Source organism: Uranotaenia lowii, chromosome 1 (genome assembly GCF_029784155.1).
Source record: "Uranotaenia lowii strain MFRU-FL chromosome 1, ASM2978415v1, whole genome shotgun sequence".
Lineage (NCBI taxonomy): Eukaryota > Metazoa > Arthropoda > Insecta > Diptera > Culicidae > Uranotaenia > Uranotaenia lowii.
Window position 1 is genome coordinate 13,363,031 of NC_073691.1, and position 23,091 is coordinate 13,386,121.

The 23,091-nt window shown below is 39.1% G+C and overlaps 1 protein-coding gene across 1 annotated transcript; it reads right to left on the minus strand.

Annotated features, from left to right (window-relative positions):
* Positions 1 to 3,022: 3,022 nt before the first annotated feature.
* Positions 3,023 to 19,885, minus strand: LOC129738876 (branched-chain-amino-acid aminotransferase, cytosolic). Its single transcript, XM_055730190.1, has 7 exons — positions 19,434 to 19,885; positions 11,908 to 12,114; positions 9,041 to 9,250; positions 5,323 to 5,553; positions 4,953 to 5,256; positions 4,735 to 4,889; positions 3,023 to 4,666 (listed from the first exon to the last, which is right to left on the minus strand). Exons 1-7 carry the CDS (start codon positions 19,449 to 19,451, stop codon positions 4,478 to 4,480), a joined length of 1,314 nt encoding a protein of 437 aa, XP_055586165.1. The 5' UTR covers positions 19,452 to 19,885; the 3' UTR covers positions 3,023 to 4,477.
* Positions 19,886 to 23,091: the final 3,206 nt, after the last annotated feature.

Here is a 23,091-nt window from a genome sequence, read left to right on the forward strand (position 1 = left end):
TTGTCAAAATTGTCAAAATTGTCGAAATTGTCAAAATTGTCAAAATTGTCAAAATTGTCAAAATTGTCAAAATTGTCAAAATTGTTAAAAATTGTCAAAATTGTCAAAATTGTCAAAATTGTCAAAATTGTCAAAATTGTCAAAATTGTCAAAATTGTCAAAATTGTCAAAATTGTCAAAATTGTCAAAATTGTCAAAATTGTCAAAATTGTCAAAATTGTCAAAATTGTCAAAATTGTCAAAATTGTCAAAATTGTCAAAATTGTCAAAATTGTCAAAATTGTCAAAATTGTCAAAATTGTCAAAATTGTCAAAATTGTCAAAATTGTCAAAATTGTCAAAATTGTCAAAATTGTCAAAATTGTCAAAATTGTCAAAATTGTCAAAATTGTCAAAATTGTCAAAATTGTCAAAATTGTCAAAGTTGTCAAAATTGTCAAAATTGTCTAAATTGTCAAAATTGTCTAAATTGTCAAAATTGTCAAAATTGTCAAAATTGTACAAAATAACAAAAATGACAAAATGATAAAAATAACAAAAATCACAGAAATGACAAAAATGACAAGAATTACAAAAAAGGCAAAAATGACAAAAATGACAAAAATGACAAAAATGACAAAAATGACAAAAATGACAAAAATGACAAAAATGACAAAAATGACAAAAATGACAAAAATGAGAAAAATGACAAAAATGACAAAAATGACAAAAATGACAAAAATGACAAAAATGACAAAAATGACAAAAATGACAAAAATGACAAAAATGAGAAAAATGAGAAAAATGACAAAAATGACAAAAATGACAAAAATGACAAAAATGACAAAAATGACAAAAATGACAAAAATGACAAAAATGACAAAAATTACAAAAATGACAAAAATGACAAAAATGACAAAAATGACAAAAATGACAAAAATGACAAAACTGACAAAAATGACAAAAATGACAAAAATGACAAAAATGACAAAAATGACAAAAATGACAAAAATGACAAAAATGACAAAAATGACAAAAATGACAAAAATGACAAAAATGACAAAAATGACAAAAATGACAAAAATGACAAAAATGACAAAAATGACAAAAATGACAAGAATTACAAAAAAGGCAAAAATGACAAAAATGACAAAAATGACAAAAATGACAAAAATGACAAAAATGACAAAAATGACAAAAATGACAAAAATGAGAAAAATGACAAAAATGACAAAAATGACAAAAATGACAAAAATGACAAAAATGACAAAAATGACAAAAATGACAAAAATGACAAAAATGACAAAAATGACAAAAATGACAAAAATGACAAAAATGACAAAAATGACAAAAATGACAAAAATGACAAAAATGACAAAAATGACAAAAATGACAAAAATGACAAAAATGACAAAAATGACAAAAATGACAAAAATGACAAAAATGAAAAAAATGACAAAAATGACAAAAAATGACAAAAATGACAAAAAATGACAAACATGACAAAAATGACAAAAATGACAAAAATGACAAAAATGACAAAAATGACAAAAATGACAAAAATGACAAAAATGACAAAAATTACAAAAATGACAAAAATGACAAAAATGACAAAAATGACGAAACTGACAAAAATGACAAAAATGACAAAAATGACAAAATGACAAAAATGACAAAAATGACAAAAATGACAAAAATGACAAAAATGACAAAAATGACAAAAATGACAAAAATGACAAAAATGACAAAAATGACAAAAATGACAAAAATGACAAAAATGACAAAAATGACAAAAATGACAAAAATGACAAAAATGACAAAAATGACAAAAATGACAAAAATGACAAAAATGACAAAAATGACAAAAATGACAAAAATGACAAAAATGACAAAAATGACAAAAATGACAAAAATGACAAAAATGACAAAAATGACAAAAATGACAAAAATGACAAAAATGACAAAAATGACAAAAATGACAAAAATGACAAAAATGACAAAAATGACAAAAATGACAAAAATGACAAAAATGACAAAAGTGACAAAAATGACAAAAATGACAAAGATGACAAAAATGACAAAAATGACAAAAATGACAAACATTACAAAGATGACTAAAATGACTTAAATGATTTAAAATTTCTAAAATGACAAAAATGACAAAAATGTCTAAAATGACAAAAATGATGTGCATTTTTAATATATCAATCTAAAACCGACTAATGATTTGTTGCAAGATGGGAACCGAGCTTGACCTTTCGCTAGCCATTTTTTGTTCAACTATAATCCTACACCATCAATTTCGAATTGAACTGAACTCAACTTAAAACTCTATCCTTCAATCACAAAAAGAAAACTATTTTTTTCTCCAAGGTACCTACTGTTAATGTGAGAAACATATTAAGAAAATTTCAATATTTGTGAAGTGATCTTGAAAGCCCCAAAAACATGGAAGCATAAATCAAAACTCGCACGCCATATTGATGAAGTGCTCAAGATTGCCCAGTCAAGGAAAACGGGCGCTAGGTGGCGTTTCCTTAATGAAGAAAAAGTGGAGTTCCTTGAACTTCACCCACGCCATCCATGCCCATGGACTATGGACACAGGATAAAATCTCGACCCAGAGTAGAGGCCAAAAATAAAAAGAATTAGTTTCCTTGATGAAATCGAATAAATTTGGTCAGGAGCTTTTTCCGTTATTGACATTGGTGACCTCCTTCTTCTTTGCGGGCGCTCCCGATTTCTATTGCTGTGCACTCGGATAACAGCCGAGCAAATCGCCGAAATAAGGTTAATTATTGTTTTTATTTTCGGTGGCCAGGGTTGTGGAGCTCCGTGTTTTTTTTTGGGGAGAAAGAGAGTAGGAATGGCATCAAAACAAAACTCTCGGTCAAAATGGCAATTAAAAGGTCGGGCTCCCCATTAAGGACACCCCTTGGATTTGTCTCGAACACGCCAGCGTATCGTTGTTTGTTTTTCTAAGATTCTAAGATGATTGAGATGTGATATAAGCTTTGATTAAAAATATTAAAACTACAACAAATTATTTAAAAAGAATCAACACTTTGCTTCTTTATTTCACTTTTCATAAATCTACGTATTCCACTTCAAAGTTGTCTATAATACCAAGCAAGCAACTTACAGGTCTAAAATAAAATAATATTGTCTAAGAGCAGAAAGTCTAGTCTTAAAAGCGAAAGGAAATGTCTTTTTTTGCTAGAATGATGATTTTAATGTAAAAACTTTCTTCCTTCAGATTAAATCTTTTCTCTAAAAAAATTATTTCCAGAAAATATTTAATACATCTTTCGAATTGGATTTAAATGCCTAATAAAATCCCTCGCGCTGCCAATTGCGGAGAAAATAAAAGTATCTACAATTTTTAACCTGAACGACAAACGAGGGAATCTTAAATCAATTTTTCTTTTAATTAAAAAAAACCTAACCATCTATCTATTTACAATTTTGGAAATGCACTTTTTCTCATTTTGTACGACAAACCGTTTCCACTTCCAGTGAGAAGGTAGCTTCCTCGTCGCTGCTTTTTACTTAAAGAAATGCGGATTTGTTTGTGGGAAAATGGAAAAGTTTTGATGAAAGCTGGAAGAGAAAGTGGCGCGCAACGAGGAATTCTTCCCTGGAAGTGACTGGTTTGGGAGTTTTTTTTTTTCGTTTCTTAGCCTAAATGGAAATTGGTTTCGAGGACAAAGTGGGAGGGGAAAACTTTCGGTAGGGGATGATAATCGAGATTGTGGAAGGAAAGCTTCTCCGTTTGAAGGCGAGTTTTCGTGTAGGTTGAAATATTGCATGGAAACATTTCAAAAGCTTTTGTAGCTTAACTGTGGGCCAGATTGGTTAAAATTTGTCAGAAAAACGGGATTTTTTAAGGTTGTTTTTTTATCTCTTAAAATCTAGGCAAATGCTTCAGTTTGATTTCGATCTCACTAGCAAGAGTTCACATAACCTGAAAACTATGGCTAACGCTTGATACGTCGCGAGTTTTTTCGCTACTAAACTTACTAAGGTTTATTTCGAAAAGAAATCTAGGATGACAAAAACAATCACAATGTCGAAGGGAAAGATTTAAATATTTTATGAGGATTTCACATTCGATTTGCTAAGCTTCCTTTTTATTTGTCGGATCTTTTCCTGGACGAGCTAGAGCTAGACAATCGCTAATCTGAGCTCAAATCAGAAAGAGTTTGGCACAACGGGTTGCTCGCAATCTTGCATGCAATATTTTAAGAACAATTGTTGTGTATAATCCCTAAAAGCTAACCTTAAAAAAAGTTTTTAAATCTATACTTCCGTACTGTACAATTCATGCGCACGTCTCGCCGCTGCATTCCTTTTCGAAAAGAAGCAGATTACTTCCGAAAACGGAAGGGTCTTTACCCTCTCTCCTAAAAATCGAAACGATTCGCTGTGCAGAAGAAGAATTCTTCGTGTGTAAGACACGACACGAAAGGCTCTCTCAAACCGAATCCAGACTCCGGATTCAGTCTATCACGGTGGCCCACGGGTGGTCGATCTTGCCGTACTGAATTCCGGTCAGGTAGTCGTACAACCGCCGGTAGACGGGCGAATCGTGCGAATCTGTCGGCACGTGGATCTCCTCGCCCTGGTAGGCAATGTGCTCGATCGGGCTGATGACGGCGGCCGTTCCGGCACCGAACATTTCCAGCAACTAAACAAACAAAAATAGAATTCAGTTAGTTAAAATCCTACTTTTGGGAAGAACTTAGCGGAACTTACCCGTCCTTCTTTGGCCAGCTTGCGAACCATAGGCATGTTGAACTTCTGTTCCTTAACCTGAAACTCGCCCCACTCCCGGCACAATCGAATGATCGAATCTCGGGTGATTCCAGGAAGAATCAGACCATCCAAGGGTGGTGTCAACATTTCCTTTTCTGTTTCAAAAAAAAAAAGAAATTAGTTTAAAATTGTAATTTTAGGATTTTCGACGAACTAACCTCCATTTTCGTTGATGTACAGCATGAAGATGTTCATCACTCCGACCTCGGTCAGCTGATGATCTTCTCCGTAGAGCCACAACACCTGATGGCAACCGTGTTTCAGCGCTTCCTTCTGCACGTGAATCGTTGGTCCATAGTTGGAGCCAACCTTGCGATCTCCAACACCTCCATGCCATGCCCGGGTATACTTGGGATCGGCATACAGTTTCAACCCTCCGGCACCAGGTTTGAAGTAGGCACCAACCGGCGAAAGGATCGTATACATTAGGGCTGAATCCGATGAGGCCACTCCCAATGTTGGCTAAACGGAAGAAAAATTACCGTTAGTTTGACATTTTAATAGAAGACAGCCTAGCCGTAAACTAACCTCAATTCCGATGAGCGTCGGGCGGATGTACAGGCTGGCGGAGTCGGTGTGCGGTACCCACTCGGAGTCGATCATGATCAGGCGGCACATTGCCTTCACCAGTTCCTCGCCGTCGAAGGTGGGCAGTCCGGAGCGGTAGGCGGTGATGTTCATGCGGGCCATGTTCATCTCGGGGCGGAACAAACGGATCCGGCCATCGACGCCACGGTACGCCTTCATTCCTTCGAACAGCTGGAAGTAGACGAGGGACAGAGAAATGAATATTCGATTAGATTGTAAGACTTGGAAGTTTACAAATATGGTCTGGACGACCTTAAATGAACTTGGGGCCTGAGACCCTGATTCCATCAATTAACGCTATGGAACTTTACTTCAAATTGGAAGGTCAAATTTACGCTACCTATAGGCCTCACCTCTAGACTCTAACAAATACTATTGGATCTTTCTAATGACTCAATCTCCTTTCTAATGACTTACATCTCCTGGTAAGGACTCAATTTCGGGATACTCCTATCACCCATTTAAAGACCCCATCCGAATGCATTGGAATCGATACCTGGAGGAATCAGTTGAGCTAGCGATTGCTAATGTTTATGTTGAGAGCTTTTCCCTCTGTTCTCTGATGGTTCCCACTTCAGAGGCATACTAAGGTCAGTGAGAAAGAGGAATTTGTTATGTTAAAGACAATGGAGCAAATTAAAGCTTTAACTTATGTGTTTTTGAGGTGTGTAAAGCCTGCAGTTTTTTTTTTTTTTTTTTTTGTATTCGGGCAAACAGGGATTTCCTAAAGATGGATGCTAAAAGTAAGCAATGCCATCGTTCAGACTGTGGGAAATTAACACATCACTCTAAAGTGCTCCAAGAGTTCATAGAGGCCCTCCAGGTGATCCAATATCTGGCACTTTGAAGCAACTCCTTCGAAAGCTTCAAGGCTGAGGACCTTCTGCCTAAGAGCTTTCAGTAAGGTCGTCGAATCGAAATGTCACGTCAAGCGTCAATGTCGATGGGAATCAATAAAGAAAATCTTAAGAGTTTCACAGTTGCAGAACTGCAAAGAGAGGAGGAGGAATGCTCTCAATATCTTAGTATGTACTCAGGAAAGTCAAAAACAGTAAGCCATGGTCGGTTGAACCTGGTACGGCCAACTGACCTATAACAGAACCTTGATCGTAGTCATGCTGCATTCCGGCAAGTGGATGTGAAAGTCCAGACCCTTTTCGTAGGAACCATTGAAAGTCCATGTCCGTACCCAATTAGGGCATAGCTGACCTCAAGTTAGTTCTGATGAAGATTTTTTTAAGAATGTGTTCTGAACATCGTTCGGAATCCAAACGATGATTAGAGACCTCCAGACCCTTGAAAACCCTCGAGTGGCCACGAGAAACCTTTTTACTAGAAAATCTGGATGGAAAACTTCCAATTTCGCTCAAATTACATAAATAAGGTTGAGCATGAATGTCTTATGAATAGCGTCATTGATAGACATTGAGGATGATCTGTTATGAATTTATGTGGAGTAAGTGAACTCAGGGAGTAATACAGTGATCCGCACAAAGCCAAGTTTGCTTGCTCATTTAGTTATATAGTGGCATCCTAAAGTAAGTCTCTGCTATCCCATTTGAGACAGAGATTTTTAGCATCGGTGTAGCTTTATAATTAAGTAGTTGTGCTTGTTTAATTTTGACCGTGAGTGACTGAGTTAATTCGAGCCAAAATTCAGTGTTAAGAATTAGGAGTGTGAAATGTCAACCACGCAAAAACAGAAAAGTAAACAAAAACAAAACAACATCGTGGGCGGAAAAGGTGCTAAATGGTACGGCAAAGTTCGTTTTAGCTCCAGCAGTTTCGTGTCATCCGTTCATCCAAAAGCTGTTGCCAGTAAAAGACCGGACCACTCCGCTTCAGCTGATTACAGGTGAGCGAATAAAAGTCGGTTAACACGAATCGGATCCCAACTTTCAGGCAACAGTAGAGTTGAAGGCGACAATATCCTGCTACGACGGATCATGGTCGAGCCGAACGAAGCGGAAGGTAGAACCAGCTTACTGATAACGACGGCCCCCACTGGTAGAGTGAAGAAAAAGCGTTGCAGAAATTCTTGAGAAACTACGAACCAATGTTTGTTTTTCTATAGGGCCGTTTTTTTGGAATCTGGAGTCTTTTTTGCGAGCCGATCAGCCGTCGCATGGCCGAGCCAGAACAGATCCAGCCGGAAGTAGACGTCGGAGGTGCTCCGAGTCATTGCCATGCACCCGTGCACCAGTGCAGCCAGGAAGGGCTGGCAGATTATGTGATACCTCAGGAAACCGAGCTGTGATACGAATAATTTTGCGTTTTGGATGTTGTCTTTGTAAATTACGGTAGGAAACAGGCACGTGAGTAGAAATTGTGTTGAGCTAGCTTAGGTTTTTAGAATGTTTTGTGTAAGGCAGCACACACTGAAAGTGGTGCTCAAGTTGTTTCATCGGCCTATCGATGAAGTCAGTTTTTGCGACAGTCTAGAGTGGCCCTTTTATCGGGACTACTGAGGTCTCAAACTGTCCCGTTTCAACCCATCTTCAGGCGGATGTCCCGTCTCGATACATATGTATTCATTTGGAAGTCACATCTCGATTTTGTGTCGGGGTTCAACGTTATGAGCCTAGAGTTCTGAGCCCAAGGTTTTGAGCCCATGTTTCTGACTTCTGAGTCCAGTGTTCGAGTCTAAGGTCCAAGGTTCTGCGTCCAAAGTTTGAGGTTCAAATTCTGATTGCGAAGTTTCGGTAAAAATCAGTAAACATCGCTGTCGTGTCTGATGTTTTTTGTTTATCAGATTGAGTGAGAAATTACAGTTGATGTTTCGGAGGTTATTTTGTATAGGTTCACACTATCATCGAGAGAGAAATTACCAGTGATGTCAGACGACCTGGAACTATTAACCTAGTTGTTATGCACCGTCCCGATTGTTATCAGCATGACGAGCGAAATCCGTCGAATATCGGTGCAGCCGGAGATAACGTTATCCCAACAACAACATCAGAACAATCAACAAATCGTCGTGATCAGCTGTTTTCCTGAAGCAAAACACTAGTAACTGATTACGGAACAGAGAACCAGACCCCTAGCGAGTGATCGATCGATGGATCGATCACTTAAAAAACACCAATCGAATCCCACCAAGGAAAAGGTTAAGTCCCGTTGAGGACAGATTGGCTTAGCAACAACCTTTCAGAATCTAGCCAACAACAACTGTTCACCTTATCGGAGCAGCAACCGATAGTTTTGATAACAAATTTTGCCTCCAGTACTGTGTAGTGATAATGAATCCAGATGGCCGCTGCCGCCGAAGGTGAGAAAAACAAACGACTTCACCCCTATGTTTGACAAGCTATTAGAAAGTACACAACCTATCGATTGATTGGTGGAATCGACTGTAGGAGTTTGTTGGCTTTGCGGATTGCTACGAACATGCTAAATGGGGGTTGATTCAAACACTTCGAGCGGAAATGTTTGTTTTGATAACTTAAGAAGTATTGATAAAAGGCGCGTGTGTCGTGGCCTTACTGTTTACACAACTTTCTCTCTTGAGGACTTTCAACAATCTTCTACGGAAGGAAGCTTGAGAGACTTCAATTAGGTCAACCCACTTGAAACGGGACATTTACAGAAACTAGGACGAAATCAGAGTTCCCACGATATTCATAGCTTTTTTAAATCAGAATCTAAGACAAAAACTTACCTCAACGGCGTAGTGGAACACCTTGGCGGCCGGGTGAAGGTTCAACGTTTCCATCGGGGTAATTTCCGGCTTCTGCCAGCCCCCTAACCGGCGATGGTACGCAATCTTGAGCATGTGATCGGTGAAATATTTGCCGAAGGAGAGATCGTCGGCGTCCGGTTTCGGCGAAAGTTGATGCGGGGCGGCCAACCGAACCGATAGGTCCGAGTACTGTTTTGGAATAAAGAAAAAAAAAACAAAGAATTGTTAGAGAAAATTCAGAGAAAATGATTCAGAGTTATAAGTCCAGAGTTCTGATTCCAGGTTTAAAAATCTAGAGTTCTAGGTTCAGACATAAGAGTTCTGAGCTTAAGTTAAGAGTCCTAATTTAAAGAATTTTGATTCTAGAGTCCTGAGTTTAGTGTTCTAGGTTTAGATCTAGTAGTGAGTAGTCAGTATAGAGCATCGAGTCCACAGTATAGACTACAGTTCTGAGCTAAGAGTTAAAAGTCCTAATTTCGAAGCCCAGGCTGCAGAGTTGAGAGCCCTGAGTTCAGAGTTCTGAAGCCAGAGGCCTGACTCCAGAGTTTAGAAAACAGAGTTTACAGTTTTGAGTCCTGTTATTAGAGTTACCAGTTCTGACTAACGAGTACAGACTCCAAAGTTTTGACTCTAGCTTTAAGAATTTTGTGTCCAGAGTTCGAAGTCATAAGTCATTATTCCAAAATCCAGAGATTTGATTTTAGATTTCTAAATTCAAAGTTCTGAGTGTAGCATTTTGAGTCCGAATTCTGAGTCCCAATTCTGAGACCACAGCTCTGAACTCAAAGTTAAAAAGTACAGAGTTTTGAGTTTAAAATCCCAAATCTAGAGTTTAATAACCCAGACTTAAAAGCCTCAAACCCAGTATCCTGATTCTAGAGTCCAGAATTAAGAGTTTCAAATGTATAGAGTCCTGGTTCCACAATTTTAACTCTGGAGTTATGAGAGCTGAGTCCTGAATAAGGAGTACTAAGTCCAGAGCTTTGAATCCAGCCCTGAGTCTAGAGTTAAAATTCATAGGTCCTGATATAAGAGTCCAAAGTCTTGAGCTTTCAGAGTTCTCAGTCCAGTGTTTGGAGTCCTGAGTCTATTTTAAATCTAATTTTCTGAGTCTCGATTCATGAGTTCAGACTTTTCCGACCCCAGAGTTCTGAATCCTGAATCCTGAGTCCACGGTTAAGAGTTCTGAGTCCAGAGCCCATAGTCCTGACTGTAAAATTTTGCGTCCAGCGTTGAAGTTCTTCAATCCAAATTTATGGCTTTATTGTTCTAACTTCAGAGCCCTGACCTCAGAACAAAAACTCTGGATTCATAGCCCTTAGATAAAAGCCTAGTATTACTCTAGTATTATGAGTCCAATTCATTCCCGAGTACAAGATAAAAACTACCGAGTCTAGAGTCCAGAGTTCTGATTCCAGATTTTCCACTGTAAAGTTAAAAGTTCTGAGTGCTGAATTAGGAGTCCTAAGTCCAGAGTTAAGAGTCCTGAGTCCAGAATTAAAAACGCTCATTTATTAGTCCAGGGTCTAGAGTTCTGAGTTCAGAGTTAAGGAACCTGACGCCAAAGTTCTGAGTCTAGATTCCTGAGTCCAGATTCCTAAGTCCAGAGTTCTAAGTCCAGAGTCCTGACGAGGGAGTTCTGAGTCTTGAGTCCAGAGTTAAGAGTTCTGAGCCCAGAGTTAAGTATCCTGACGCCTGAGTTCTGAGTGTAGAGTCCTGAGTCCAGAGTTCTGAGTCTCGTGTCCTGACAATAGTTTTCTAAGTCTTGACTCCAGAGTTCTGAGTCCAGCATGAAGAGTTCTGATTTCATAGTTCTAGCATCAAAGTTCTGACTCCAGCATAAAAAGCTCTGAATTCAAGGATAATAGATCTAAGTTTATATTTAAACCCCGATTATAGACTTAAGCATCTAGACTCCTAAGTCCATATTGCTGAGTTCAGAGTTCTTAGTCAATTTATGGAATTAAGAGTTAAGAGTCCAGAGTTAATAATTTAGAGAGCACAATGAGTTGACTTAAAACCTAAGTTGCTACTGGAAAATGTTTTTTGATTCGGAACAAATCTGTTTAGACCTAATTATTGTGCAAAATCACAAAAAGTTCATCGATCACTGATAAGATTAGGACGCAACGAATCGGGACCAGTACGTCACTAACCTGCTTGAGTGCTTAGAAATATGTATATATGTCACAAACCGCTAGCCGTTGGACAATTCAAGTTCAGGGTCACCAGCTTAGACAACCTCATCAGTTAAGCGGACCCGTGGCGTCTCCCATTTTTTAAAAAAGGGCGAAGAATCGAGTAGACTGCGTCGCACATTATTGGCACGTTACAACCTCGAGGACGACGACGTAATCGCCTCCGTCCATCGAAAGTGTAAGTTATTAGCATCCGCGGCATATCCGATCGCGTTCCCCTTCTTAACTAGATACCTAACTTAAGCGTGAAGACCACGTACCTCATTGAGGCAGTGAACTTGATGCATATTCAATGAGCGTGTGCACCTTCCCGTTTGATTTTCGTTTCAAGCCTAGAACGTAGCTGGGAACATTTGCAAATTGGAACATCGACTGCAGTTCTTTGGGGCGATTCGTAGAAAGTCCAAAGCACTTCCTAGCACGTGTTTCCCATTATTTCACAACGTTTGTAATTTCTCGTCTTTCTTACATCAGAAATTTTGGAAAGCTAACCTCAAATTTGACTACAGAACTCAAGTTTTCAATATTATTTCCATTTCTCTTCCGAAAATCATTGTAGGGCATATAGTCTTAGTTACTGATCCATTCAAGTGTTGTCAGATTTTTCAAGGAAATGAAGGCTCGAATACTGTTGTTCGCCAAACTTACCTTGAACTGTTCGCCAACGTCGGCGGCATGCTCGATGTGCATCGGGAACGGAGCGGCCGGTGGGACAATCTGAGAAATCCGGGGGCTATCATCTTCCTCGAGGCGCAGTGCTTGTTGGACCTGCTGGGAGCTGCATAGCCGGACCTGAGTCTGCAGCAGCTGCTGGATCAGTTTGTGTTGGTTCTGGAAAATGTACCGGGCAATGTTCTGCCACGACCCATCAAATCAAGAAAAAAGAAAGTACATTTTAGTTCAGTGTTTATTTAGACATTAAAAGCAAATACAGTAGAGGCGCTTTGGTGCGGTCGATCCATCTTAGGGCAACAAACAACAACATCCCATCATCAAATCATCCGAGCAATACGAGAATACTCATCGATAGCAAATTAGCTAACCATGCAGTAAAAAAAGCAAAGTTACTGATAGCAAATGGCAAAGGAATTGACGCAAATGGGTATGGCTTTTGTTCACGAAATTCCCACGTTTTCCCCGTTTAAGGACAATGCAATCTTATCGCTCTGCTCGGTTTTGTGACACAGAAATCCCATTCAGTTGATACACCTTTTCCCCTTGGAAGAAAAAAAAAGTATCGATAAATTTGTTGAGCTTCAATCAAAAAGTATAAAATATTTAAAAACAAAATGCAATCACGCGTTTGACTTATGTGCAGTTGAAAATTTAAAATTGCAAAATAATGATGAGTGTTTTGGTAAAAATAAAACTGCACCCAAATCGATTATCATTCAGTTAGTGGTCGGTACCAATCAAAGGAGGCTTGGCATCACCAACACCCTGTATCAATGTAATAAACAAGCGGGTATAAATCACTGCTGTTGTTAATATGTTACCATGGCAGTCGTACGATGCTGATAAGCCGCCGGTAATCTCCCGCTCGATTGGGTTTTGCGGTGCACATGTTGGCCACGTTTTCATTCCAGAAGAGATAAACACGGGTTTGCGAATAACAAAAAATGGCTGATTACAGCGAATGATCCGAGGTGGTGGTGGCGTTAATGACGCTATTGGACCTATCTTGGCGTCCGGAATAGATCACTATGTCATGTTTCGGACCTGTCGGGCTTCATCCGGGTGATAATGGCGAATTTTTATCGTTTGATTGAGCCGCTTTCAAGGACTAGAGACAGACTGAGTTATCACCTTCGTGGTACGCGGAAGGTGTCATCCCGTTTGTTATTGTGAACGGGTTCCTGTGTATAGGAGAGTAATCTGAACGATCCATGACCTCAAAATTTGCAGAGTAATAATCCATCCATCAATCTGTCGATGTAAGTATAGCAAGTAGTCTTGTTATCTCTAGACAGAAATTATCAATTTAGCTTTTCAATTAACTTTTTTTTCAAACAAACACAGGCCCTTATACAAAATTCTTTCCACGACGTTTTAGAATACCCATTACCAAACTTCTTAAAAGACCCTTTACAAGACCCTTTACAAGACCCTTTACAAGACCCTTTACAAGACCCTTTACAAGACCCTTTACAAGACCCTTTACAAGACCCTTTACAAGACCCTTTACAAGACCCTTTACAAGACCCTTTACAAGACCCTTTACAAGACCCTTTACAAGACCCTTTACAAGACCCTTTACAAGACCCTTTACAAGACCCTTTACAAGACCCTTTACAAGACCCTTTACAAGACCCTTTACAAGACCCTTTACAAGACCCTTTACAAGACCCTTTACAAGACCCTTTACAAGACCCTTTACAAGACCCTTTACAAGACCCTTTACAAGACCCTTTACAAGACCCTTTACAAGACCCTTTACAAGACCCTTTACAAGACCCTTTACAAGACCCTTTACAAGACCCTTTACAAGACCCTTTACAAGACCCTTTACAAGACCCTTTACAAGACCCTTTACAAGACCCTTTACAAGACCCTTTACAAGACCCTTTACAAGACCCTTTACAAGACCCTTTACAAGACCCTTTACAAGACCCTTTACAAGACCCTTTACAAGACCCTTTACAAGACCCTTTACAAGACCCTTTACAAGACCCTTTACAAGACCCTTTACAAGACCCTTTACAAGACCCTTTACAAGACCCTTTACAAGACCCTTTACAAGACCCTTTACAAGACCCTTTACAAGACCCTTTACAAGACCCTTTACAAGACCCTTTACAAGACCCTTTACAAGACCCTTTACAAGACCCTTTACAAGACCCTTTACAAGACCCTTTACAAGACCCTTTACAAGACCCTTTACAAGACCCTTTACAAGACCCTTTACAAGACCCTTTGCAAGACCCTTTGCAAGACCCTTTACAAGACCCTTTACAAGACCCTTTACTTTTTTCGAAAACATCTGGAGAATCAGAAATTCTTTAAAATAGGTAGCTAAGAATTCAAGACCAACTTCAAGGCAAACAGGCTGGGAAACCTAATTAGGTTAGTTGATGTGGAGAAATGTTCCTTATACTGGTGATGCATTTGGAAGCAAAAGATTGTTTATGTGACTACAAGTGTCAATTAGAAAGGTAGTGTACAAGATTCGATTGAGTTGATTCAACAATTGAAGTCGACAGTCAGTCATTATTTGTAAAATTTACAAGGTAGAATTGTTGTTACCCTGTTACTGGACTGGAGAAAAAACCTAGCTACCTAATTTGCATAAGCAACATCTCCGATAACGATGACATTGACCCCAATGGCCAATTAAAGAAGCTGTCCTATGCACATTGCACATGCATAACTGGATCAAATTGCATCGAAGAAAGCGCTGTAAATTGACGAAAGAGAATGTGTCGTTCTCATGGCAACTCCATTCGCGAGAGTTGACGTTTGCAGTAAACAACTCATTGTTGTTGAGGTCGGTCGAGAAACAGATCCATTCTAGAGAGAAGAGAGCACAACATGGTCTTGTGCATGTAAGCACAATTAAGTAACAGATGACGCGTATATTCTCCGTAATGATGGAGGAATGTTGTCAAGCTCCCCTCTCAAGAGTCAATTGAGGACTGTAGAAGGCGACCCTCAGCGCCAATTGACAACAACCGTAGACTTCCTAAATGGGTATATGACAATTACAATAGCACGGTACCACCATACATCTCAAAAATGCGTGTGCGAAAACAGACCGAAGAAGGTCCGATACACTAATCAATCAATTTGCACCACAGAAAACAGACGTACAAGCTCGAACAAAAAACCGTCAAAAAAGTGTGTAACATTTCAAATGCTATCACCAAAAAAATACGTTAGAAACTGACTGCAAACAGTGCCATCTATTGCGCCGTTCAAGAATTACAAATCAACTTTAAAGTGCCCAGTTTTCGAAAAGGCGTAATTGTAGCCAAAAAACAAAAATTAGTTCAAAGAGGGTGTTGGGATTTTTACACAAGTTTCGTGGGCTAGCTTGTACGTCTGTTCTCTGTGTTTGCACTTAGTATTTATTTATGCACTCTTCAAGAGAAGGTAGGTAAACTATATTAAGCATGTGTTTCCATGCGGACGACTCGTCAAGAAGAGGGCACGTCGAATGCGGCCGATAACGTCTAGGAAGCGCTTTTTTCGAGGTTAGGCCTCGGAGTGGCGCGCGAGTTTAAATTATTTTATTGACAAACAAATGCACTGACTGACCTGTTTGTTTGTTGACAAGGGGACAACAATTATGGTGTTATTGCTGTTGATAGATGCGAGGTTGAAAATTGGTGAACCACGGAAAAATACTCGATGATAAAAAAAAATATCAAGCAAGCTATGGACTTTTCATTTGAAACTTTAAAACAATCGGACTGATAACATGAATAGAATTCATTCAAGCTTTAAAATCGAAACATCACTGCATCTCCACGTATAACTAACCGCAGTGCAGCTACAAGACGCTCAAATCTAGACTAAAGGACGAACACGAAATTTTTGCGACACATCCAACAGGGCATAACTTTTTTACCATTGGCTAAAAATCAATCAAATTTTGCACACTTTCTCATTGATGTGTATTGTTTACATGCTGTCAAACTCGAAGTCGTGTTTTTCGATTCAACAAACATTAAGGTGAACCAACGCGAGTCAGGAGAACAAATTGCTTCCAAACACCCGGATTTCCTGACCTGTCGCACCGGCAGTTGGGAAAAATGTTGAACATTCACCATTTAACCGTCTCCAGAGTGCAGAACTGGTTCCAGGAGCGGTTGACGTTGGACCATGGCAAAGGAGCTGGAAGGAAACCGGGATCGGAGAACAAAAAGACGTAGAGAAAGGAGACGCGGATGATTAGAGCAAATTCCAACGTCTCAAGCCGTGATTTGGCTAAAAAGATCGGCATGTCACAGAGCTACGTCCAGAATGCAAAGAAGAGAGCTGGACTACATACATACAAGATACAGATCTGCCCAAACCGCGATGAGCGGCAACAATCGACGGTTGAATCTCGGGCACGGGAGCTCTACAAGAAGCTGCTGACAAAATATGGCTGCTGTGTGATGGACGACGAAACGTATATAAAAGCCGCTTTAAAGCTTATTCCGGGGATGAAGTTTTTTTTACCGGCAAGAGCAAGTTCGATGTGCATGACAAACTTTAAGAAGAAGAAAATGTTGAAGTTCGCCTCCAAATATCTTGTTTTGCAGGCCATCTGCTCTTGCGGACTGAGGAGTGAGCCTTTCTTGACAAAGGGCACAGTAAATGGCGAGATCTACAAATCTGAGTGCCTCGAGAAGCGCCTTTTGCCGTTCTTGCAGCAGCCCGACGAAGCTCCCCTATTTCGACCAGATTTGGCATCATGCCACTATTCAAAAAGTATCCTAGAGTAGTATGAGGCCAATTCTGACCATTTTGTTCCAAAGGACATTAACCCGCCAAACAGTCCGGAGCTGCGCCTCGTTGGAGCAGTACTAGGCAATAATAAAGCGGGAACTTCGGAAGAGCAAGAAGACGGTCAAAGATGTCAAAGAACATGTTAAGAAAATGGAAAAAAAACTGAGAAACTGGTACCGCATGACACTGTAAACACTTTGATGGAAGGCATCAAGCGAAAATGCGTTCAATTTTACACTCAAGGCTCCATTGATGAACTTTTCTTTTGATTTTTCAAGTAAATATATATATAAAATTACCCTAAAATTTTAGTTTGATTTTAAACATACTAAGAAAATTGGCACGACATTTTCGATGTCACAATACTTTCGTGTTCATCCTTTAGAGCGTCGGGCTCGAAAGCCGTCCGACCTTCCCAATGCCGTTCGTTGGTCTGCCCGTTCCATTCATAAGTAAGAAAAAGCTATCTTATCTCGGGCAGAAAATAATATGCGGCTACCTTCACGCCACCTCCTGAGCGATGGCTGACTGAAGTGATTTTATAGTGTCGTTAAAGTAAGTTTACTGTTTTTTTAGAGCCGGGAGGTACATATACTCGTGAGAAATCAGCCGTTTCCCCTTTGAATGGCCACTGGTCACTCTTTGTTTACTCACTATTACAATTATTTAGGCTTTTGTATATTTTACAGAAATTTATAGATCAATAATCATTGTTGAAAACATTTTTTAAAAAAAAAGGTTAGAAAACTATTCAACATCTCGGGTATTTCTTGAAAATAGATTATAGTTTTGATTTCTGAGTCTATATTCATTCAATTTTATTTTCCAAAATTAATAGAGTATTTTGGTACGAGAAATGTTTCTAAGAAAAGTTGGTACCCCTCCCTCTTATCATATTGGTGAGATATTAAGGGGGAAGGGTGCTCTGCTACAATTTTTTACATAACAACGAAAACCAATCAAGCATATGGAACAAAATTTGGCATGGAAGGGTATTTGAAAACGAGAAATGCTTCTATGGTTGATTGAGAAGTGGGGTGATAAGTATTATTCCAGTGGGATGATTAGAAGGGAGAGATGAGCTTCCATACCATTTTCATTGCATAACTCGAAAGCTAATCGAGCAAATGGAACCAAATTTGGCATGAAATGGTATTTGGATACGAGGAATGCTTTTATGATTATTTGGTTCCCCTCTCTCTTTCCAGTAAAAAGATAGGAAAAGGAGAAGGGTGCACCCTTACAATTTTTTGCAAAACTGGAGAAATTATCAATCAAATGGAACCAAATTTGACATGGGAGGGTATTTGAACACGAAAAATGTTTCTATGACCATTTGAGATCCTTACCTTCATCCAACGGGGAATAGGAAAGGAGGAGCATAAGAGAAATGGTTATTTGATTATTCACGACTCTATCGAGGAAATAGGAAGGGAGGAGTGAGTCTCCCAAACTTTCATTGAAAACTGATCATAAATTTTCTCAAATTTCGAAAAAAATTTGCAGACTTTTATTTAAATAAAAAAAATATAAACATTGAGGAATTATTTCTCTAAATTCTGAAACGAGAAAAATGATCCTCAATCTTTGAATTCTTAAATGAAAGATACTAATGAATTTTCAACTTCTCGGCATAAACTTCTTGTTATTTTTAAGTTGAGCTTTGAATTAAACCTTTTCATTTTTAAGAAATTTATAGAAATTCCCCCTTTTAGTTTCTAAATAAATTTGAACCTTTATTCTAAATTTCGGTTTTTGTTTGGATTTCATAGTTGCAAGTTTAATTTTCATTGGAATTCCAAATCCGGAATTTATATCACGGCTGTTTAGTATTATTTCTTGATCTATATTCTGGCAGTAAATCTTCATTCGTTTAATTCCAAGAATCAGTTCGATCAAATTAAGTCTGTTTCTCTGGTTTTTGTTTCTTTTCTGTAATTTTTCTCTTAAACTTTGGATTCTGCTATCAAATTTCGATCTGTTATTTTAGGGTTTTATTTAAATTATATTTTTATCTAAAAAAAGAGTAACAATTTCAATGTTTGTATATTTACCAACATCTCAATTTGCATGGTCAATTTACACATAGATAACGCAGAATCACATCAAATGAGCATTGAAGACTATTCCAGATCAATTCATTCCTTAAAAAAACTAACCAACAAACCTCTTCACCATCGCACTCAGTTCCTTCACCTTGACCATGTGTGTACAGCGAAGCGAAGTTCAATTTCCCGAAATCTCTCGATTACTCTTTCCCCGCTCAATTCGTTAGCTTTTTCGTCGAATCGAGCTCCTATTCGTAACGAACAAAAAAAAATCCCGCCAACAAAGTAACAACCAACGGCTTCAATCACGTGTCGCTTAACCTCTTCAACTCCATCCAACCAACAGTCGACAACCGGAAAAATTCGGCTCACCAATACCATCACAAATCCGAAAAGAAAAAAAAGTCACTTAACCCAAACCCGGCACAGGCAACCAGCAGGGACCTCCTGCAAGCTCAAGTGTCCAAAATATGAAACGAAGGAGAAAAAAAAACCAACCAAGGCAAATAACCTCCTGTTTCGTAACTTGGAAGTTCTCTGTTGTTCCCAACCCAAGAACAAACGTTCATTATTTGGGTGAATATGCAAATTCGGTGTCCGACTGCCTGTGTTGTTTGTTGCCAACACCATAAATACTTTGACCGCACCACGCTTAAGCTCCTCAGCACTCTAGGAAACTTTAAACTTGCTTACCTTGCTTCTCAAAACCATTTTTGCAACCTTTCCTTTGCGATCGACGAATTAAAAAAAAAAATCAACCAAACTCACACCACTTGGTACTGAATTTAATCAATTCCACTTCTTTCGGGTTATTTTATTCTTGAATTTGTCGGCACACTTTTTTCTGTTGCTGATATCAGCTCTAATGATTGTGACTTTTTTTGGTTACTTCTTCAATCAACCTTTTTTTTTTGTTTTCTTAACTCTTCTTAAGAATATCACACTGTTTATCACTGCACTTGGTTTTTTTTCTCTTATATATTCGCGAGTTTTAACTCTGATGTTCTTTTATTATCTTGCACTGGTCTTTTATTTTTTGTGTCCCGGAAAAATGTCCTTTTCGGTATCTCTTGTGTATCACTTCAGGTGTTTTTCTAAAAGCAAACCAACTATTCAACGACTTAATCGAAACTGAGTTGCTCCGAGCGATCGCATCCGAAAATATATGAGCAATTTTCCGGCTCACCCGAACGAAAGCCGAACCGAACCCGAACGCGCACTATTCATCAGTGTATTGGTGCGCTCGGCACCCGAAACAAGCCGAACCGACTGACCGACAGACCGATCGACCAATCGACCGACTGTCCTTTCCTTACTTACTTACCGACTAACTTAGTCCAAGTCCAAAGAATGAAGACGGATGTTTTCGATGTAGTTAGTTGGAGCTTGATTCGATCAGCAGAAGGAAAAAAAACAAAACTTAAATGTACCATCGTCGACGACGTCGAAGCTCGAAGCAACAGGAGAAGCGAAAAAAAGTTTTTAATTTTTTGCTATCACCATGTTAACAGAATTGATTTGATAGCAAAGGCAGCAGCGTTTGGCAGCCGCGTGTATTATCAATAACTTTGGAAACTGGCGAAAAATATCAACGTGGGGATGGGATGCAACGTTTTCGTTGCGGATTTTTTTTGCACATTTTTTTAAATCGATACTGATAGGTAAGTTTCTCATTCATCTTTCTTATTTTCGTTCTAATTGGAAGAAGACAAAACACTTTTTATGTAAATTATTTGATCTTCACGGAAATGCGATTAAAATTATCGATATTGTTTGAGAAGTTCGAAATCGTAAGCCATTCGTGACAGAAAGGATCCGGTTCGAAGGACCATATAATACATATTGTTTGATGTTAACCGAGTTGTTAGTTACCTGGCGGTAACTAAGTTGATTTTCGTTATTCCAATGCAATGGTTCCACTTGTTCAAACAGGTTCTTCAAATGTCAGGTTAGACGTCACAAGTGCGTGAGTTGGGCGATGACGCTTGGAAGACCAGGAAGTCACGTAAGATGGTAAAATAGCTTTGAATTCAGGGAAGGATCAGTAAATTTAGTGCTCGCGGAGGAAATTCACTCGGAGTCAAGACGCAGAAATGAGCATTGATGTGGCCTTAAAGGACAAGTACCAAGAGAAACAAACGAGATATGACGAAATTTTCTAGCAACGATAGTTGGAACAGCTTTCATTTAATGAATTGAAGATTTGCCCAGAGCATGCTTTTTGCAATCAGCACAATTACTTACTAACATGAGCTTTGTGTTGAAGATAGTTTGAAGGATTTTTACAACAAGTATCCCTACACCAACTGCATACGCCATTTGGGTGCACACATTTAACTCGAATTTCATCAATTTGAAGTAACAGTGCAGTGGTGTTAAAATTTGAGTTGTGGTAACTTGATCAAGATACATACATCTAATCTGGACACGATTTGTGGAATTAACGGATGCATAAAGTTTGAGGCCTTTACCTTTGCCGCTACTCTTGACTTAAGGCCCACCTATCCTTCATTTGAACGTGTTTTCAGTTTTCTAGACTAAACTTGAGACCTGACCTCTCCTCTTAAGTCTTGAGATCTGGGCTTAACAAGCTTTTGCACAAAACCCTCTTCTTTGCCCGTCGTGTGCCGATCATATCCGCGAATCGGGGCCAGGACCACCCGAAGCGCGAATTCGATCGAAACCCGTGAGAACACTTTTTGGTCATCCCCGTATATCAGTTTCGCGACTTCCCAATACTCGTGGCGACCTCTCCAATCTCTCGCAACTGAACACTGGTACCACGTTACTCAGGTACCCTCTAGAGGTCGTCGATAGATCTGCCAAATCTGTGCGGAAGAAATGGTGCACCTGGGTACCAGGTACCAGTACTCAGGTGTGAGGTCCCACACGCATTTGGGGGGTCATGTCCTCGAATTGCAAATTCGCCTGGAAACAGTGGGATCGACAGTTCGTTTTTCGTTTCGGGACCTCCTAGACACCCGACTCGAAAAATGAGTTGTTGCGCAAAGTGGTGATGTCAACACTTAAAGAGGGGTCTAGCACAAGAGGTGTCAGATGAGTCACAAGAGGGTCAGAGTTCGACACGCATTTCGAGAGTTGATGCGCCCGAATAGCGTGTGCGACCTGAATAAGAGCGACAGCGCGATTCACGCTTCGGGACCACACAATCCACAAATCTAGTAGCTCGGGGGGTCGTCTCCCCTGACTCGCGTGTGCGACCAGAGAAAATGTCGTCGACGACTCGATTGTTGTCTCTGGAATTCGTTGACCAGATTCACAAAACAAGTAGTTGCGCTAAAATGTGAACCTCTTTCAACACGATGGGATGTCGAATCTTAACTCGTTAGAGGAAAGGTTGTGTATCGAGTCGTGTTGAAAAGATAAGTAGCCCGAAACGACCTCCCACAACTAAAGATAAAATGTGCGGTTCGAGGTGAATTAAAGGTCAATGGCCCCGGGTGAACTTGATAGCGTAGGGGGTAGAATTATAGCATTGTATCATGACGCGTCCAATTGCACCCATGGACCCAGAGTAGCAAACTGGGGGGACGCAGTGACTTGCCCGTGTAATTCTCAACCAGACTCGAGGCCCGCTTGTTTACCACAACTAAAGCTTAGTTCTTTTAGAAATGGGACAGTTACGAATGCCTGTATCTCAAAAACCTTTCGTTTGATCTAAATACTTTCTATGAAGAAAATGAAGGTAATCTTATCATAATTCATGAAAAAATTTGAAAAAAAATATTTATCGTTTTTTGTAAGATTAAACTCTACTTTATTTTTGGTACCTCCCTTCGGCCAGCGCACACTTTTTCCAGTCATGATAACGATCAGTTTTTCAAACTAATACTTCGTCTAATCTGTATTTTAGGTGGCTACATCTCCCTCCTTCAATCTCTGATACTTTTCGGACCAATACTTCTCTTTTAAAAGAAACTGAGGCTACTTAAGTGGATACAGCTGTTTCGAAATTAACAAATTTGATGATTTTTGAGCCACTTTTTAAGCGTTTTTAATGGAATTTCTGCTGGCAAAATCTGGCAATAACGAAGTAAAACCATCAGGAGATTGAACTTAAAGTATAATCAGTTAGTATAGATCGTAGGTTGCGAAGGGTACATAAAAGATTACTCTTTTTAGGCTTTTGAAAAGAGTGAAAACCATAGTTTTCGTTTTGAAAATTGTTGTTTTTTTTCCACAGGAGCAGAATTTTGGCAAATCATTATATTTTATACAAAATAATAAGCAAATACATACTTCAATATACTCGGGACCTTGCCACGAGCAGACATGGTATAGGAATCAAACGCTGGAATTTGTTTAAAATAGGGTATTTCATAAGTTTTGT